At 52.3% G+C, this 15,443-nt stretch overlaps 5 protein-coding genes across 5 annotated transcripts; 3 read left to right on the top strand and 2 right to left on the bottom strand.

Annotated features, from left to right (window-relative positions):
• Positions 1–284: 284 nt before the first annotated feature.
• On the bottom strand, positions 285–4,315 carry Triagg1_1312 (uncharacterized protein; the record flags this gene model as incomplete). The annotated part of the gene is made up of 3 exons (XM_062895369.1): positions 285–2,449; positions 2,509–3,294; positions 3,355–4,315. The coding sequence occupies 3 exons, from the start codon at positions 4,313–4,315 to the stop codon at positions 285–287; spliced, it is 3,912 nt and encodes a 1,303-aa protein (XP_062759651.1).
• Positions 4,316–4,771: 456 nt separating this feature from the next.
• Positions 4,772–7,510, top strand: Triagg1_1311 (transcriptional regulator family: Fungal Specific TF; the record flags this gene model as incomplete). The annotated part of the gene is made up of 8 exons (XM_062895368.1): positions 4,772–4,868; positions 4,988–5,218; positions 5,288–5,534; positions 5,598–5,885; positions 5,956–6,207; positions 6,270–7,166; positions 7,237–7,349; positions 7,410–7,510. 8 exons carry the CDS (start codon positions 4,772–4,774, stop codon positions 7,508–7,510), a joined length of 2,226 nt encoding a protein of 741 aa, XP_062759650.1.
• A 653-nt stretch (positions 7,511–8,163) lies between these two features.
• Positions 8,164–9,889, bottom strand: Triagg1_1310 (uncharacterized protein; the record flags this gene model as incomplete). Its single annotated transcript, XM_062895367.1, has 2 exons — positions 8,164–8,274; positions 8,339–9,889. The coding sequence occupies 2 exons, from the start codon at positions 9,887–9,889 to the stop codon at positions 8,164–8,166; spliced, it is 1,662 nt and encodes a 553-aa protein (XP_062759649.1).
• A 1,307-nt stretch (positions 9,890–11,196) lies between these two features.
• On the top strand, positions 11,197–12,613 carry Triagg1_1309 (uncharacterized protein; the record flags this gene model as incomplete). The annotated part of the gene is made up of 3 exons (XM_062895365.1): positions 11,197–11,476; positions 11,542–11,668; positions 11,734–12,613. 3 exons carry the CDS (start codon positions 11,197–11,199, stop codon positions 12,611–12,613), a joined length of 1,287 nt encoding a protein of 428 aa, XP_062759648.1.
• An 847-nt stretch (positions 12,614–13,460) lies between these two features.
• On the top strand, positions 13,461–14,387 carry Triagg1_1308 (uncharacterized protein; the record flags this gene model as incomplete). The annotated part of the gene is made up of 1 exon (XM_062895364.1): positions 13,461–14,387. The coding sequence occupies one exon, from the start codon at positions 13,461–13,463 to the stop codon at positions 14,385–14,387; it is 927 nt and encodes a 308-aa protein (XP_062759647.1).
• Positions 14,388–15,443: the final 1,056 nt, after the last annotated feature.

The raw sequence follows: 15,443 nt of genomic DNA, 5'->3' as shown, positions 1-15,443 counted from the left end.
TTTCTTCTAACAAAAGTAAAATCCATACAGAAGGCTGTCATATATAGTATAAATCGCACCATGATATCATCATTCATGCCAGAAAACAAGACAAGATATATGCAAGTCATGTCGCCAATACGTCAATCAAGACCATCATTTCCAAGTCGTTTCGATCCACGGGCGTGGTAGTGCCCTCTAACAAACCAATTCTCGCCGCTTGCATGATTGTCCAAACGATTCAAGAAAAAAGCTCCTCCGTTTGAACTTCGCAAATCGTCATTGTTACACAGTCCTTGTCGGAATCAAGCATCGTCAATAACGGTGCCGTCGTCGTCAAAATCAAACACCTCTTCAAGAGCCACCGCGCTAGCAGCCTCTCTCTGTAGCATCAGAGACGTGATGAGCTTCTTGTCCGGTCGCAAGACACCCCACATCCATGGTACCACCAGAACCTTTGACGTCTCTCCTGGAACGCGATGCGCCATCGCTTTGATGAAGCCGAGCTGTTTTCCCGCCATGTTCCAGACGAATTTGTAACCATTGTTGTAGTGTTTCTTGAAAGCGGTCGAGGCTTTGAGCAGTTCCCAGTTGCTCATGGCCGAATTCTTGTTGATATCATGAACCAACTCCGGAAATTCGCCGCTCGCGAACAGTTCTGCCGGTAGCTGTATATCAAGCCATTTCTGGTACAGGGCATCTACCTTGTTGGCATACTTGGAGGTTTCGGTGCCATTGTCTCCAACGACACGCCACTCATCGCGAAGCTTACCAATATTGTTCCGCAGATGTGTCAGAAGCTGCCTGCAGCCGGCAGAAGTTTTTGACCTCTCTTCATACATATTACAGATCTTTGTGAGGTCTTCATCATAAGGTATGGCGTTATTCTCTTTGACAGCCTCGTTAAAACTGGTCAAGACTTCGTCAATAACTGCATCGGCAACATCAAACCTCAAGTAATCGAGTATGTGCAATCGGCCCTTGTTGTCAGGTCTTCGCGATCCCTTTTCTTTCGCGTACTCTGGATCGGGAAGAAAGGTAGACTTCTTCCCAAGGTGTTGAATGCAGAAACGCTTCCAATCTTGCTCAGTAAACTCAATACCTTGCTTGCTCTGATCAACCAAGTAGCCAAGCAACTGGCTCAAATGTATGGCATCTCGGTCTTGAACAGACTTGTGAAAATAGCAGAGCCTCTCTTTGTACTTTGTACATCGACCGAGAAATGAGGGCTGTAGATTGAACAAAAATGCTCTAGATACGAACTCTACACAGGCGTCCTGAAGGTGCGCAGGTCGGTTGTTCATATACTTTCTGTAGTTGTCTCTTCCGACCTGATCCAAAATGTCCTTGAATTGCGTAGTCATCTTGCGAAGATATCCGCTCTCGATGAAATCCAGCTTCGGAGGCAAGGCAGCATTGTCAAAATTTCTAACAATATTTTGATCCCAACATACCCACGCCATGTCGCCGTCATAGTCGCCGCCTGATAGCTTATCAGCAAGGGGTATGCTTCCTTTGGTCGAAAAGATGATGACGTCTTTTAGCTTTCGAAGCTCTGGTCGAGATACTACCCTGACTCTCTGGATGTCGCTGGGGAGATGGGCTGGGGCTCTTGCTACTAGAATATCCATATTCTCAAGTAGCGTGTCGGAGAATCCCTCGGCCTGAAATTTCGTGGAAAAGGAGAGATGCACCTCTCCTTCTTCAAGCGTTGATGAAAAGTCCGCAGCCATGTAAATGTAAGCTGAACAGGGAATGGTGATGTTCATCTTGGTTTTCAAAATATCGGCCTTTTTCTTGCACATTTCCCAGACAAGCTCCCTGAGATACGTCATTCTCCTTTGATCAAATCCTGAGTCGAGCAAAAAAGCGACTTTATCCGCGTTACTATCGGGGAGACCAGCCAGAAATTCTACAGACCCATCCAGCGACCGTTCATTCTTTGAGGGGCCGGATTGGCGAATCCATGATCGGAGACCCATGGGTTCCTTCATGGCGGCAGCTTGCTCACCAAGGTCAGCATGCAGGGCTCTCTGTAGGTGCTCGGAAACTACGCGTCGCATCGCGTCGGGTTGTGGTGATCGGGCCTCTAGCACGGGGATGAATTGCTGATTCAGAGACGCCGATCTCAATTCCGATGGCCAGTTCCGTATCTCGAGAGTCCGGTGGTGAGGATCCTCGAAGTCGCATTTCCATTTCCTTTGTGATGGATAAGTCTCGACCCAGTCTCTCTCAAAGTCTTCCTCACTCTCCACATCAACCAACCACATGCCCTTTGCGCTCCCCAGTCTACCCTGAAAACAACTTGGGCAGTCGGACAACCCAAGAGCCACGGCAACCTTCTTGGCCAAACTTGGTGATATGCGACCGATTCCATCATTCATTACCACCTTACCCTGCGTTAGATCTTCGGGCTTGTTGATGATCTGATGCTTCTCGAGAACAACGGTTGGCCACGTTCGACTGAGACCTAATTCAATCTTGTCAGAAAGCACAGTCTCGGAGAAATATGGGGATACAGTAGCTCACTCAGTGCGAGGCGAGAAAACAGTTTGGTAACTGGCTGTTCCGAGTTGCGCTCGTTGTCGATGTCAACGGCCCATTTCAGCAGACCACTGAGCTTCATTTTCGTGCGGGCCTTTGTCTCCAACGCTTCTGCTAGCGGCGAGATGCCATCGGGTGCACTGGGGCGGAAATTATTTGCATCACAAGCAAAGAAATAGACTCTCTCTACCGATGTGTTTCTGTTTGTCCCAGAAATCTTCTTGCCCTTTACATTGCGAACGAAGAATGGCTTCCAAGTCCGCCCAAGAAAATAATGCTCCGGCTTTGTAAGCCAATCTACAATCTTTTCAAGGCTCCTTGGATCCTCTTTGAGTACAGTAGGGTCCTCATCCGTCGACGCCGATGGCGATGGAATGGTTATTTCCAAGAAGCGATCGGCACCAAATCGGCGCGCAAGTCGATGACCCAGCTCGAGTTTTAACGGATGTAATCGAAGACTATACAATGGCCCAGTCGAGTCTTGGTTATAAACCAAGTCTGCCGAGAGTGTAACTGTCTTGACTTTGGTCTGAAAGTCACCCAGTGCTGTGTGCCATGCCACCGGATCGCCGGACGGAGGCAAGCTCTTGCCACGAAACAAGTGATGGTTCGAGATTGCGTCTCTCAAACTGCTTTGATCATGCCAGCTATCATTCGGCTCATACAATAGGTCGAACTGATCCAGTGAAACTTTGCAATAAAGAGCAGCTCTTGTAACCTCCCAAATCACAGCCAACGGTGCATGTGTCAACGCTGGGATCGGCAATTTAGCTATATTATCGCCAAGGTCAGCAACAATGCATACTGTCTCCATCAATCACGCATGCTTACGCCAAATATTAGCAAGCTTTTCTTCAATCGTCTGGCTCGCAGAGCCGAGGCTGTCATCAGAAGACCGTTTCAACGAAGGCAGAGGGCTTTTGAATCGCGAATCATCCAGGTTTTCCGGCTGGTTGGTGGATTTGTTTGGTCTGCTAGGGAGGGAGTTCCGATTTTGCTGCACGTCGTTTCGGCTTTGGCTCAATCCAAACGAATGTGAGAACGATTCGGCTGATGTTTGTTGTGAATATGGATAACGATTTGACTTGTCATGATATCCAGAGTCAACAGTCGTCTGGCTGATGAAAGATACATCTTGCGTATTCGAGGAAAAGACTTCGGACGGAAAAGAACGACGGCTTGAAGCAAAAGTCTGACCAAATGATGTCTGCTGAGGAAGTGGTTGAATAACTTCTGCGATAGATCGACTTCCAGAGGCTAACGAGACACCACTGTCCGCAAATGAACCAGTTGAGCGGACAGGAAGAGCATCCACTGCATCATGGTGTTCGTAGCTGTGAGGTGGCTGGCCTTTGGGCCGCTTCTGAGTGTGATTTGCAGCCCCTTCAGATATTCTCTTGCTCAGCTGTCTTGATTCCGGGCCGTTGATATCACGAAGAATTCTCAAGAGGCGCTCTTGGAGCAGAGACCGAACACTGGTAGTGAGATACCCGGTAGGACTGAGTGCCTCGGCATCAGACAAGATCAACCGCCCCTGTATCTGAAAGAGCCCCAGACAGTCAGCTAGCCGGTTACCGTCATAATAATGCAGCTGTTTGATTTTCTGGTAAATGTCGTCGATCCGGGCCTCCTCGTCACTCCGCTGCCGTTCGCGGTATTTGCGAGGAGAGAGCGTTACATCCGGCCCGCGAAGGTGCAGTGCAAAATCGTCGTTGAGCCTGCTAATGATGCGGTCCAGCTCCAGCTCCAGCGCAGACCGATTCCGTCCTTGAGGCCCCAAGGAGCCAGACATTGTACTCGTAACGAGCACCGTCTAGCAGCCAGCAGCAAAAGCTTACCCACCTCGCTCGCCCGTATAAGTGAGACTATTGCAATAAGCCCTTGCCCGTGGTGGATGCAGCCCGACCGAAGGCTAAACTTGTGCCATTGCCGCGATTGCGGGGAATCGCCGAGCCGCCACCGTTGGAGACTTGGAGAAGCTGCACGTGTTGGATCACAGGAGCTGGGTCACGTGCACCTCGAACGCGATATCGCCACCTCCAGCCCCGGACCGCCAGTTGATCCGCCCTTCAGCCCAGCACTCCCGGATCCTCCACCTTCTTGCGCTCGTGGAGATGCTCGGGGTTCGGCGTTGATGAACTGAGTTTCGCAGCAGCCCAGACTCATCAGCTAGTAACTGGACGCTCGGGTCCACTGCATGCAGTTGGAAGAATCCGCGGGAGCTGAGATTGTTGCATCAAATCCAACCATGGTTGACAATGACGCGGACGACCAGGTGCCGGTCGATGATCTGACACCTGAGGAAGCCAGTCGCATCATCCACTCGCACCGCAAAGTTCGCTACGGTAAGTGAAGGATACAACATGAGACACCTCCCCGGGGGCTACGCGAGCAGATTCTGCGCCGTCAAATCCCTCCGGAACTCTCTCTAATTGCCGCGCGACTAACGCCTAATGCACCACAGGGACCGCCTGCTGGCCATGCCGTCAGCGCAAGGTCAAGTGTGACAACCAGCAGCCGTGTGAGAACTGCGTCAAGCGAGAACACCCTCAGCTCTGCTCTTATAAGCCGAACCGATCGTCGGCGAGCAAGCACAATGCCGCCGCCTCTCACAGCCGCAAGAGGGCTCGTTCACCGTCCGACGGAGACGACAATGTGAAAGATGAGCGCCAAGAAAGCTGGCCTCCAGCAATTGGTGAGCTCATGGCATCCAGTTACGCGCTCAGCTATTTGCGTCGAGTTCATTGAATAACCTCTCTTATAGGACTGTCCACAGGCCAGGACGACTCTGACTCGGTACCTGACCGTTATGTTGGACAAAACAGCATCCCGGCGCTGCTAGGAGAGCAATCGCCCAACAACAAAGAGGACGGCACCGACATCCGACGGGACATGAGATCCATTCTGGGGCTTGACACCTCCGCGCCCTTTCCTCTCATGTCATCCACTCACCTCCAGCGGCTTGCTCGCGATATCGCCACTGAGCTGCCGTCGGATAGAGAGGTTATGAAGTATGCCATGGCGCCGAGTACCGCCTGATGAGACGCAATCTCATGCTAACGCTACTTGACTAGACTTTTCCGTACTTACAAGGAGATCCCGCAGCCGTTTTGGGGTTTCGTTCTCGACATTGATGAGCTCGAGTCCAATCTCATGATTTATCTAGAAGATCGATCCCGAAATGCATCAAAGTCCGGGAAAACCTCGAGGCCCGTGACGGCCTCTTGGCTGGCCATTCTCTTTGCAGTCCTGGCAGTCGGCTCCCAGTACCACGAGTCCCCGTACCATATCCGCACAAAGGATTCGCAAAAATACATTCAGATATCTTTCCATCTACTCCGGCTGGCCAACTTTTTGTTGAGGTGAGACGATAGTCCTCTCACTAGACGCGTAGTTGTATCTGTACTCTAACCATATATTCTCTATATACAGGCCGTCGTTTGACTCGATCCAAGCATTGTTGTTGACAAACTTTGTTCTTCTCAATGACATGAAGGCTGAAGCATCGTGGGCGCTCACCGGTCTTACATGTCGCCTCGCTCAATCCTTGGGGTTGCATCGCCCGACCATCCGGGCCAGTCGAGAGAATTCACCCCCTGCCGCCAAGTCCAAGGAAATGATCCGTCGCAGGCTGTGGTGGTCATGTGTTTGGCATGATACCCTGACATCCTTGTCGTTTGATCGGTAAGATTTAGTCGCTCATCTTCGAGGTACCGAATGCGATGCTAATTCTCCTGGCTGCATAGAAGTTCGATGACAAACATTCCGAGCTGCCCGATTCCCCACAATTTGGATGCAACAATTGGAAACTATGGCTATCTGGAGATGATGTATAACCTCATCGAGATTATTTCGCGGCGACTCAATCCCGATGTAATGGCCTCGGCTACCTACGAGCAAATCTTTGAGAATTGCGAGGTCGTCGAGGAGCTTCGTAAACGGGCAGCACCCCATATGCAGGACAAGGAAAAGTGCAAGACGGCACTGGATCGTCTCCAATTCTTCGCCATCCGCCTCCACACGTCCTTTGTTATATCTGTCGCGTGCCGACCGGCCCTCCGAAGGGACTGCACCTTTGACCCGGCGCAAAAGCAGGCTCTGACAGATAGATGCAGGATCAATTTGACCGAGACGGTGAAAATGTTCCTCGCCATGCACCAGCTTTCGGTGATTCCCACGCGAAGCTGGGCCTTTACATACCATGGCCTGTCATCGGCCCTGCTGCTTGGCCTTTCTTCCGATACCAAGTCCGACCCCGAGGTCCGACAGCTCCAGGGAGATCTGATCGAAGCACTCTCCGCGACGGCGGCCAAGGAGGTTAGCTCCCCAGAGGCTCATGTCGCCAAGACTGATAAAGACATTGAGCTCTCGGGTCCCCTGTGGAGAGCACTTACAGCCCTCAAGAACATCTACGACCACGGACAAGTCAACATGTCGAGCCTGAAGCGGGAAGGCGACCTATCTGCGGTTGCCAGTGGAAGCAGGACTCCTTTGCATCTTGGGTTGAATGGCCAGGGCGGCTTCAATGCCATGATATCGAATCCTTCGTTCCGCCCATTGCCTCAGGTGACTGACGCCCGCGAAGACGCGGCAATGGCCATGGCCGAGATGCAAAACGGCTCATCCATACAGGACATGACAGCGTACGTAAAGCAGCAAACTTGTTTCCCCTTTACTCCATAGTCGTATCGGAATGCTAACCCGCTGAAACAGGATGAGCTACCCTCAGCAAATGAATAGCAGTCTTGCTATGGACGGCATACCGCCCATTGTCGATCCTATGCAATACAACGCACCCATGGAACTGTACGATTCCATCTGGGTTGGTAAGTACAACCACATAACTCGCAAATCAAGTACACCGATGAGACTAACAATCGGCCCAGAATCCCCTCCAGATCCATGGAACACTGGCATGGACGCCTTCAACTTTGACTTCCTGGCACAACCTCCACCAGGCCAGAATCACCAACAATATTATTTCTAATTTGATAGCAGGAGGGTGGGTGAAACTATGTAGTATTCTGTTTTTTATGGATATCGTAATGAATTGGGGGAGTAGGGAGTAAGTAACATTATGGACCCGTGACGATGATGAATACGCACATAGTGTGCAGAGAAAAAAAGCAACCAGGTTAATTAATTGTGTTTTACTCGCATGTACGAAAGGGGGTGATGAAATTTGTCATTTTGATTCAGCATATAGATTACATCTTTCCCAAGTTTTAATAATGATGAAATTGTTACTGTCTCAAGGACGTCCTGGTGAACCATCATGTATTCAACCGTGTATAGCAAGCTCACATACGTCAACGGCCAGGAGACATGTTGTCAGCGCTCTCTTTGATCATCCAGATTCTCGCAGGGTCACCCCTCGCGCAAAACTCAGATCGCAGATGAAAGTCCATGAACAGGGTTACCCATCCTCAGATGTTAAACCGCCATCCTCGGCCTTTGTCGCGACAATCAGTGCTCATCATCCAACATGTCTCCTGATCCATCTATACAACCATCACCAAGACGTGGAGCGTCAACAGTAACACCGGAGTCACAAGAAAATGAACAATAGGAAAAGAAATGGTCAAATGCTTTTTTTTTTAATTCTGAAAATCACCTTTTTTTCTTCTTTATGTTAGTTGATTATTTTTTCGTTCTCCTTGATGTGCTGGAAACGAGCTTCTTCTTCAGATGCTTGGGCATCTTCTCCTTTCGCTTCTCTCGCTTGGCTTCCTTAACAGCCGATTTATGTTGCTGCAATAAGTCAGTCATCACCCTCCCAAACTTAGCATCATCCATTATAAGGGGGGAAACATACCTTCTTCTCATCCTTGTCCTCAAATTTACGACCCCTCGGCCGTCCCTTGTCAAACCGACTCTCGTCATCTTCATCCTCACCACTGCCAAGAGAAGCCCCCTCGCCAGACTCATCATCCGAATCTTCCTCATCCTCATCCTCTCCTTCGCCATCTGCCTTGGGCGCAACAACCTGGTCAGCCAGCAGCTTGCTGTACACCAACTCATTGCCCTCTCCAAGACCGAGCTTCTTGACATCCTTCTCAATGTCATACACCTGCTCCAGCGTCTGCGGGATGTACTGGTTCCGGAAAACCTCCGTGTCCACCTCCTCCGCAGCAGCCTCCTCCTCGTTCGCAGCAGCATGTCTCGTCTCGTACAACTTCGCAATGGCCTCCGCCAGCTCAGGCTCCTCGACCGGTCCCTCCGGCACGGTGATGAAGTTGAAGATGGCCCGGTCAGGCAGCGTGTCGACGCCCTTGCGCCGGAAAAAGTCACCCACGTTCTTGATGTCCATGCGCAGAAACTCGAGCGACCGCGGGTGGTCCGGCTCCACGCTCTGCGAAACGTCGATGATGTACAGCTTGCCGTCGTGGTAGAGGATGTTGTACTCGCTCAAGTCGGCGTGCACCAGCTTGCACACCTGGTACATGCGCCGCATCGTCCCCAGCAGCTGCGCATACAAGTTCTGCCACTGCTGGTCGACGTCGTCGCCCTTGAGGTTGGCGTCTCGCAGCCGCGGATACGCCCAGCCCTTGTTGTCGCCGAGGAAGCCCATGACCAGCACGTGCAGCTTCAGCGCCAGGGGCTCCGGGCAGGGGATGCCGGCGTTGTATATCCTCCTCAGGTTGCGATACTCCTTCTCGGCCCACAGCTTGACCATCTTGCGGTTGTTGCCCTTGTCGAAGCCGCCCTTGAAGCGGTGCTCGCCGGTGATGTACCTCTCGCGGTCCTTGAACACCAAGATGGCCGTCTTGTACACCTTGATGGCTCTCTGCGTGGCAGCGCCCGTCTCTTCGTCGTACGACACGGCGCCGTAGACGTTGGCCTCCTTGCCGGTGCTGATGGCGCCGTGGACCTCGCTGACGGCGCCGCGGTTGATCATCTGCAGCAGAATCATGCGCGTCCTCTGGTCCAGCACCTGCTCGCTGGTGGCCCGGTCGGCCTTGTCCTTGTCCCGCTCGCCATCCTGCTTGACCGAGTCGAGCCGGATCTTGGTCGCGTGCTTGGACAGCGCCGAGACCTGGTCGTCGACGCTGGCAAAGGTGTTTGCCGTGGGCTTCTGCTGGTTGGACCGCGGGATCGCAGCGCCGTCCGTCAGCTGCTGTCTCTGGCGGTTGTACGTCTTGGTCAGGTCGCCGTCGGCCGCCCATTCCTCGTCCCGCTCGTCGTCGTCGAAAATGTCCTCGAGATAGTCGTCGTCCTCGTCCCCGGCTGCCAGCGGGGCGTCATTCTGTTGCCTCAGCAATTCGCGGGGCACTTCTTCCGTCTGCTCGTAGCCCTGGTTGGCCGTATATTGGTATGGTGGCTGGTGAGGCGCTGCCGGGGAGGCTGCGACACCTTCAGCGTCCATGTTACAGGTCGTTTTGTTTCTGTTTCTGCGTGTTTCTGATTATTGGCTGCTCTGTCCTGCGAGTCAAAAAAACAAAAGAGAGAAGAATAAAAATACTGCAGTCGTGCGCAAATGCAAACGCCCCCAAATCTTGGTTGATGCTGCAAAAATCGTCCCGCCGCAGTCGATTTTTTATCTTATCTAGAAATTTTGAAGTTTCCGTGTGGTGGCGCATTTCCGCTGCTAAAAAATGCCCATAGCGCGGAGGTACTTTGCGCCAAGTCACTCCCTACAACTGACGTACTGTAGGACTGCAATGGCGGGGATCTTCCCCGGTGAGTCACCAACGGCCACCGTAAATGAGTACATGCGCATCAGGTACCAAACATCAAACCGTCCATCAGTTCATCCTCTCCTGTGGCGAGTGTCTCTTCAGTTCTAATTGACTGATATTCCTCGTCTCCAAAACTCCATTCTGAGTCTCACATCCCTGTCAATTTTTTTTTCCTTTACAAAGCCGTGGCAAAAAAGCCTGTATTGCCAATTTGTAAGTCAAACAGAGTCAATTTGCAGCACATCAATGAGTCAGCTTGTTCTTGTTGACTCAGAGCTTAAAGCCGCAAGATGCCGTCTTGACCACGGTAAAGAAGAGCTCATCCAGGTGATCAAGCGAGACAGAGAATATGCATCTTGGCTCAAACGCCATGCATACAGAATCGTAATCAATACCGTCATCAATCTCTCATCACTCAGCTTTGCCAATGCCTTTTCTCGCAACTGAAATGCAATCGTGACCATCGGAGGCAGCCCGGTTGTCGAACGGCTAAAGGGGCAAGGCCAGCCACGCATATCTGCTGATTTTTCAATGTCTCGGTCAATCCCCATGATCGTCACCAAGGAAAATAAGAATGTCTCACAAAATGCCCTTGTCCTCCCGCAATTTCGCGAATATTCGGAAGCCCATGCTGTCTATAGCTTGCAAAATATTCCCATGCACATGCCTCTAATTGCATTCCATTCCTCGACCTGTGCGACCATCACGGGGTAACCAAGATCTCTGGACTTGGCAATGATCAGTGGCTTCGGAAGTCGGGGGTGCAGCGAGTTGTAAAACAGTTGCAACGGGGCTGCAATCCAAAGGACAGAGGCCCGGAATGCCATGCCGTGTATAAAATAAGTGAAGAGGTCGTCAAATATTCAGCCTTCTTCCCTTCTGTAGCAGTAGCTTCCTCCAGTCTCGACTCCAAGAGGGCCGCTGGAAGTTGATACTACCTTTTGACATAGTCGCTTTCTTCGTTGTAGATTCTTCGGATTAGAACGATTTCATCATGAAGTTCCACGCAACCGCACTTACACTTGCATACCTGGCAAGCTCTGCTTCGGCAGCAGTGGCCCAGCCGAGGAGTGAAGCAATCCAGTCAACTACTCCCGAAGGCAAGACGTTTTCCATCTCTCAGATATATAATGAACAGTACAAAGGAACCAACGTCCCGGCCAGCTACATTGCGGCTCTCGTGAAATATAGCCCCCAGCTTCCGGAGCGTATCAAGCATGTGATCAGGATCAATCCGGACCTGCACCGCAGGTTTGGCTCTCTCCTCGACGCCGGTAAGTTCTCTCATCAGGGTCACGGTGTGATTCGAGGGACTATAAAGGGCTGATTGGAGAAATAGGCAATCAGACGGGCACTGCCGTTGCCACACCGTCTCCGGGAGCCGATTCGGAATATGTGTTGCCTATCAAGATTGGCACACCACCTCAAACCTTGCCAATAAACCTTGATACCGGTTCATCGGACCTGTAAGTCGGTTTTGGTATGCTGAGAGAGAGTAGACTCCTTCCCTCTAACACCAATCAAAACGCAGTTGGGTCTTCTCGACAGACACGTATCCGTCTCAAGTCCAAGGCCAGGCGATTTACAACCCCGGTGCGTCAAACACCAGCGTACGCCAGAACGGTCTATCATGGGTGATCAAGTACGGAGACGGTTCCAGCGCCAACGGCATCGTCTACAAGGACCGTGTCCAGATCGGCAACACCTTCTTCAACACACAGTCCGTTGAGTCTGCCATTCAAGTCTCCGCAGACATCAGCGACGACACCTTCTCGTCCGGCATTCTCGGTGCCGCCGCCAGTACTGGCAATACAGTTCGTCCCACCAAGCAAAAGACATACTTTGACAACATCAAGGACCAGCTCGTGAAGCCGCTCTTCACGGCCAACCTCAAGAAGGGCAAGCCCGGCAACTACAACTTTGGCTACATCAACGCCTCCGAGTACACGGGCGCCATCCAGTACGCCGCCATCAACCCCAATGGCCCCCTGTGGGAGATCTCTGTCGGTGGTTACCGCGTCGGCAGCAACGACACAAGGTACGTGGCCCGCGTGTGGAACGCCATCGCCGACACTGGCACCACGCTGCTCCTGGCACCCACCGACATCGTCAGGGCCTACTATGCGCAGGTCAACGGCTCCATCTTGAGCAACGAAGTGGGGATGATGGTGTTCCCCTGCGCCGCAAAGCTGCCCGACTTTGCCTTTGGACTGGGCAACTACAGAGGCATCGTCCCGGGTCCTTACATGAACTATGGAAAGATCAACAGGACGTACTGCTACGGCGGCATCCAGGATTCCGAGGGCGCGCCGTTTGGTGTCTTGGGAGACATTGCCCTCAAGGCTCAGTTTGCCGTCTTTGACTTTGGCAACAAGGTTGTAGGGTTCGCCAACAAGAACACCACCGTCTAGCTGCGTCTTGGAATCGCCGTCTCGCAACCACAGTAATGAGAGACGGACCAAAGCATCAGCTTCAAGGGGGGATAATTCTGCTCCTCGAGGGGACACAGGACACGGCGTCTTTCCGCCTTGTTTCGGCTTTTGGATAGAAGCGTATGTAGGCAATCAGTATGGGAGATAATGGGAGGGTTGGTGATGTCAGTTTCTAGAATATTCATTCATACCTTCAAATGCAACTAGTTCGGCACCTGTCAACATTTAACCTCTTGTGCCTAAGCCAAATAATCTCCGCGAATCCATCGCTGTCAGCCATCAGCCCGATTTCTTACCCGCTAGCCTGCCATTTACTTGCATTTCACTAACACGGCCTCATCCCCCGCCAAAGTAAGTAGCTTAAATCCGTCGCGAGCGCGACAACTGGCGAAAAGATCCGCTTCAGCTAGTTTGAGCGCCAGTACGGAGTAGAAGAATAGTAAAAGCTGCAACTATACAGTTTTTTTGCGATCGTATAGCTTCGTATTCACAAGACAAGTCATTTGTCGGGCCCGGTTGCCAAGAACGGCAATGCTTAGCAGCGAAAAGTTGGATACGGCAGTGACTGCGTTAAGCCGGTAAGCTGGTCAACGGGCCAATGAAGAATCAAGGATGGGCAGTTTTGCCTCCAAAAGTCATGCCATGTAATGGCTTAAGAGGGAAAATTCTTCTACGGGGAGGACAGTTGACGATCTGGAGCTCGAACAAGTGCCGAAGTTAAATAAGGGCCAATGGACGGCGATGGATCATGGGAGCCCGTCTTCAACTCACTTTTGCCAATCTGCAGGCTCTCAACCGACAGCTCAATCTCAATCACCGCGGCGCAATGGCTGAAAACATCCTCGTTCTAGGTGCTGGCGAGCTTGGCCTCGCCGTTCTGGAGGCGCTCGCCAGACACCCCAAGCGCAACCACGGCAAAATCACCGTCATGATGCGGCAGGCCACGCTGGACTCTGCCGCGCCCGATAAGAAGAAGCTGATTCAGCAAATCAGGGCGCTGGGCGTCGGCTTTGAGGCGGCTGATGTGGTGCAGGCGTCGGTGTCGGAGCTCGCCGCCATCTTCACCAGATACGACACGGCGGTGTCCTGCAACGGCATGGGCCTGCCGTCAGGAACGCAGACCAAGCTGTCGCGGGCGGCGCTCGAGGCAAAGGTGCGGTGGTTTCCCTGGCAGTTTGGCATGGACTACGACGCCATCGGCCTGGGCAGCTCGCAGGACCTGTTTGACGAGCAGCTGGGCGTGCGAGCGATGCTCCGGGCCCAAGACACTACGGAATGGATCATCGTGTCGACGGGCCTCTTCATGAGCTTCCTCTTCGTTGCCGAGTTCGGCATCGTCGACTTGAGCACCAGGACGGTGCGCGGGCTCGGCTCGTGGGACAACAGCATCACGCTGACGACGCCCGAGGACATTGGCCGGGCCACCGCGGAAGTCGTTCTGGATCCTCAGGGCCTCAAGAACCAGTGCGTCTACGTGGCGGGCGACACTCTCACGTACGCGCGGGTGGGCGACCTATTGGACGAGCGCTTTGGCGTCCAGTTCCGGCGCGAGCTCTGGGACGTGGACGAGCTGGCCAAGCAGATGCGCGAGGATCCGGACAACACAATGGTCAAGTACAGGGATACGTTTGCTCAGGCCAGGGGGGTGGCTTGGGGCCAGGACAAGACGGTGAATTCGGCGCGGGGGATGAAGATGACGGACGTGAAGGCGTATCTGGCGGCGATGGACGTGAGCCTGGACGAGGCACTGTGATTGATTGATTGATTGATTGATTGCGCTGTAATGGGTGAATGTCATGTATCATCATCCTCGTCTTTTATCGTGCCTGTTTGTTAGTAATAGAATGAATAGAACTGAATGAAACGAAGCGCGATTCCGGTATCGCAAATCCGGGGTGTTATCAGCGTTATCGCCCGGCCTTATCGGCGATGAATGAATGCAGTGCTACACACCTTGATGGGTTCAGCATAGCAGTTAGTAGGTACTCCGTACATGCAGAGTCTATAGATTGTGATGATGCTGTACATTGGACGAAACCTGCAGCGCTCATGGATGGCACACTGCATAAATATTGCCTGAAGCTCATATTGGGCATTTTCCTGTCATCGTCGGGTCGCGTCACAGCTGGCAATGTGAATAAGAATACGAACCTGCTCTACACACACACACAGCCCAGCCCATATCGGCATGCTCCGTGCTCTCTGCATCAGACGCGACAATCCTGTCTCCAGCATCTCCTCGGCTCCGGTCTGCTCCGTATGCATTTCCTCTGAAACAATACTCGTACCCCCCATACATGCAGGCTACGATATTTGCCGCGGATCTAAATCACACAAAGGCGACGGATGGGACGGTTCGAGCACTGGTACTTGTTCAAGTATGGAGCAACAAGAGCAACGTTGCTCGTATGATTGGTGCTCTCGAGACAAGTTCACTACTAAGGTAGGTACTAATAGCCGTTCATCATCTGAACGGGAGCAAGAGGAAATGGCGGTCTCGGCCCCCTTTGATAATGTCCATATCCTGCCCATCCCCCCCACAACCAAAGTCTCTACCCCGTAATATTGCCTTTGTTGCTAGAATCATTCGAAATGTCTGTCTGCCTCTTGTCCTGTTCACATGGTACGCGAGCTGGCGAAGAGCCTCGGGATCGAGGTTGAAAGCGCTGGTCTCGTGGCTATGAATGACTCTCGTGGGCCACTGCAGCCTGGAGAGCCCCCTAATGATAGCTGGAGCTAGGCTGTCATTGTGAGACATGGAAGACAAACAACCTTGAACCCATTCAAGCCGCAGATAACACAAGGGTCG

Source organism: Trichoderma aggressivum (assembly GCF_033847375.1).
Source record: "Trichoderma aggressivum f. europaeum strain CBS 100526 chromosome Unknown scaffold_003, whole genome shotgun sequence".
Taxonomy (NCBI): domain Eukaryota; kingdom Fungi; phylum Ascomycota; class Sordariomycetes; order Hypocreales; family Hypocreaceae; genus Trichoderma; species Trichoderma aggressivum.
The sequence above is the reverse complement of the archived record's forward strand: the minus strand, read 5'-3'. Positions and strand labels throughout refer to the sequence as shown.